Below are 3,907 nucleotides of genomic sequence, written 5' to 3'. Positions count from 1 at the left end.
TTTAAAGTTACATTATAAGAAATAGATAAAAAGTCTCTATTTTTAATTTCAAGTATTTTATGAAAAGCATTCTTACAGATAAAGTGTTTCTAATTTGAAAAACCAATTTTCCCTTGCCCTCCATAGTAAGATGATGCCGAGCAGAAAGGATGAGCTCTCCCTCCTTTGTGCGAGGAGGTGCGCCTGGCACTAAGACTGAATGGCAGGAGAAGATGAGCTCTGAATTACTGACCAAAAAGGAGCCAGACCTTGTGAGCATCAGGGCAAGTAGGAAAGCCCAGGAAATTCATCTTGGTGCATGAATATTGTTTCATCTTGAGGCAGGTTATTCCTGAATATTTCCTTCAACTCGCAAAACTGATTCCTAACACAGTTAACGTGAATGCCAACGTCCACCATCTGCTCACTGACTCTTTCCGTGACCTCTCCATTACTGAAGTATAATTACAGCATCACTGACTAAGAGCTCGGGTGCAAAACCACGTCCTTGTATTTTCTGGGCTGCATTAGTCGGCTTTTAAGAAGGTCATATTTTCATTACATAGCACATTGACCTGGTGCTGAAAAAGAGAGCTGGATATCTTAAATTATTTCAGAGAAATAACTTCCATTACAAGAGCTGAGTAGTAATATAAGAAATAAGTGGTGGCTCAGGTCCAGGGAGATAGGGCACAGGCCTAAGTGCCCCCCTGGCAAGCACACAGTCCTGAGTCTGGTGTCGTGGCTCACCCCTGTAATCCCAGCGCTGAGGAGGCTGAATGCAAGAGGATCCCTGTGAGTCCTAGCAATGGAATGAGACCCCGTAGCAACCGAAATTCATTGCAGAAAACTGAAGGGAATGATTCTAAAAATTGTAAAAGTAAGATAGCCTAATTTAATTAAAATTATTCATTTCTTCAAGTTATGTAATATCTAAGGTCACACATACTATTGACAAGCTTGCCAGTAACAACTGACAGTGTCAATTTTCTAACTCAGGTACACCCACAAAATGAATGAAGGGAAAAGTCACAGACAGATAATCTCTGAGGACAGAGATCAGCTGAAAATGATGAAGTCATTGAAAGATTAATTAATGAGAGATGACCCTAAATGTTTAATGTATTGAATATTAAATATTCACTAAAATATCAGTTTTAATTGAAAAGACAAATAGCCAGCAATATGTACAAAGATGGACCCAAAAAACATAGGCACAAAAGCAACAATAAATAATAATTTACCATACTGATGTATCATAATGAGTAAGTTAGTCCCTAATTATTAGCGATGTAGTAAATATTTAAATACTTGAAAGAAGTCCTTAAAAGTTTTGAATTACAAGAATACTTATATGTCCTAATTCCTAAAATATGGATGTTGCGCTTTACTTTAGACATCTAAAATATCAAATGTAATTTCACATAAACTAATATAAAGTCAAAAAAGAAATAATTTAAGCAAGCACATGCTTGGACAAAAGCAATCAATTTATGAATTGTAATTTCATTTCAATACAAATTTGCTGGGTAAATGAAAAAATGCACTAAAGAATAACTGTAAAATAACAAAGAGAAAATTCGAAATACAATCGTGAAATGTATGGATTAAGTGTTGGAAAAAACAAAGGCAATTTTTATTTTTCCTAGTGCAAAGCTTAAGGAATGCCACAGGTTCAAAATCCATGGTTAATTTTTGGATTTGAACACTTCATTAAATTTTTACACAAATAACACAAATACAATAAGCAGTGATTTATTTTTAATGAGCGTTACAACCTGAAGCCATCAGGAGAAAGAGAAGGAAGCAGCCATCAGAGGAAGCTTGTCCCATCACAGGAAGGTGGGGCTCTCACGCAGCTCACAGAGGACACCTGAAAGGCGATGCTGCACACAGGTTTGCAAATTGGCAAACTCACATTTCAGCTTCAAGGCTCTAAAGAAGGAGATTTTTAGTTTTGCTCAAACATGCAATACATGTGGATCTCACAGGTTTTAGGTACCCTGATATGACTAGATGTTAAATGCTAAAGTCAGTAAAGAATAAAGATCATATAGAGAATTACAGGAATTATGGTAGATATGCAGATAAATGCATAAACACCCAACCAGGAAAGCACTCAAGAAACTATCAGTAGAAGGAAATGCTGGTCCATCTTTTAGCTATTTTGTGCTTATAAATTAAATTGAATAAAAGATTGGTAAAGGTAAATGTATACTATTCAGAAACACGAGACTGCGCTATTTTGACATATTATAGGAATCCAAGGAATCCTGTGATATTGAGTAACATTAATGGATTGTTCCAAAGAGTTCTATCCACGTTGTGATCAGAGGACATGGAGGGATTATATTGCCCTTGCAGATTGGCATGCTGGATTTTATTATATCATGGGATTAGTGTGGGTCATACATGAGCCGAGCTTTAGATCTAGAATCTGAATGCTGTAACCATGATTCCTAAGTCATAGCTCCAGCCGCTCATTTACAGACACACATAAGAAAATGATGTGCTTTTCACTATAAAGCTATATAAACTTTAAATTTATAGAAATATTATATTTATGTATTTAAAAGTTATGAAAATTTACTCACATTGTAAATAAAGACTTAAAATTACAAGTATTTACATCTGAGATTCAGTACTTCATTCATTATTCAAAATTAAGTATGAAGGTGACAGAATATGTGCTCTCAAATGTTTGAGACACTATTTGATAAGTGAGGGGCAGATGAATAGCATTTTAAAAAGTTGAGTTATTTTCAGAATGAGACTAAAGTGTTCTCCAGAAGGGAAGTTAGGAGGCAGAGCACAAGTGGTCCACTGGAATTCTGAGTAATAGTGTTATTTTAGTTGCAAGGAGCCATCTCTTTTCTGCAGATTCCAATGACAGTTTTTTTAACTTCTCTGTTCCTGAGGCTGTAGATGAGGGGGTTCAGCATGGGGATCACGCTGGTGTGAAACACAGAAGCCACCTGGTCCTTGCCCAGGGCGTAGGACTGCTTTGGTCTGAGGTAAGTAAACAGCATAGTGCTGTAAAAGGTGGTGACGCCCAGCAGGTGGGAGGCACAGGTGCAGAAGGCCTTTCGCTTTCCTGCAATGGAGTTAATTTTCAAGACAGTGAGGAGAATGGACACACAGGATGGAGAGATGGTGATGAGGGACAGCACTAAGTTGAATCCAGCACACATGAAGATAATGAGTTCCACATCCGTAGTATCAGTGCAGGACAAGGCTAAAACCGGGGAGAGGTCACAGAAAAAGTGATGGATGGCATTCGAGTTGCAGAAATGCAGTCTGCTTATGAAAATCACATTCACAGTGGAATGCACAAGACCAGGGACATAAGAACCAACTAGCAGTGAGTGGCATAGTCTTGGGGACATAAGGACTGGATAGCATAAAGGGTTGCAGATAGCCACATAGCGGTCATAGGCCATGGAGGAAAGGAGAAAGCATTCAGTAGCAATAAATATTAAAAAGTACATCTGGGTGAAGCAGCCCAGGAATGAGATGCTATTGGTGGAGGACACTAAGTCCTGTAAGGATCTAGGGCTGATCACACTGGAGTAGCTGAGGTCGAGAAAGGACAGGTAAGGGGGGAAAATGTATATGGGGGTTTGAAGCCGGGGGTCCAGACAAATGAGCAGGATCATCCCTGCGTTCCCCAGCACCATGACCAGGTGGATGGCGTGGAGGAGCAGGAAGAGGCCCAGCTGTGTCTCTGCAGAATCTGCCAGCCCCAGGAGGATGAAGTCAGGCACATTGGTGTTGTTCCAACTATGCATGAGGTTAACTGCATTTATCTATTAATTAATCAATGTTAAGATTTCTTATTACCAAGAACATTTTTGTTTATATGAATATTTCAGTGTTTTTAATTAGTGTACCCAGAACATGAGCAATCTTTTGTAAACAAAAGGGAAAA

The 3,907-nt window shown here is 38.5% G+C and overlaps 1 protein-coding gene across 1 annotated transcript; it reads right to left on the bottom strand.

Moving 5' to 3' along the window:
• Window positions 1-2,828: 2,828 nt before the first annotated feature.
• LOC101572816 (olfactory receptor 8H1-like) lies at window positions 2,829-3,767 on the bottom strand. The gene has a single exon (XM_004648559.1). It carries the CDS (start codon window positions 3,765-3,767, stop codon window positions 2,829-2,831), a length of 939 nt encoding a protein of 312 aa, XP_004648616.1.
• Between the last annotated feature and the right edge of the window lie 140 nt (window positions 3,768-3,907).

The sequence above is a fragment of the Octodon degus genome, unplaced genomic scaffold (assembly GCF_000260255.1).
Source record: "Octodon degus isolate 3935 unplaced genomic scaffold, OctDeg1.0 scaffold00438, whole genome shotgun sequence".
Classification (NCBI taxonomy): Eukaryota; Metazoa; Chordata; class Mammalia; order Rodentia; family Octodontidae; genus Octodon; species Octodon degus.
The sequence above is the reverse complement of the archived record's forward strand: the minus strand, read 5'-3'. Positions and strand labels throughout refer to the sequence as shown.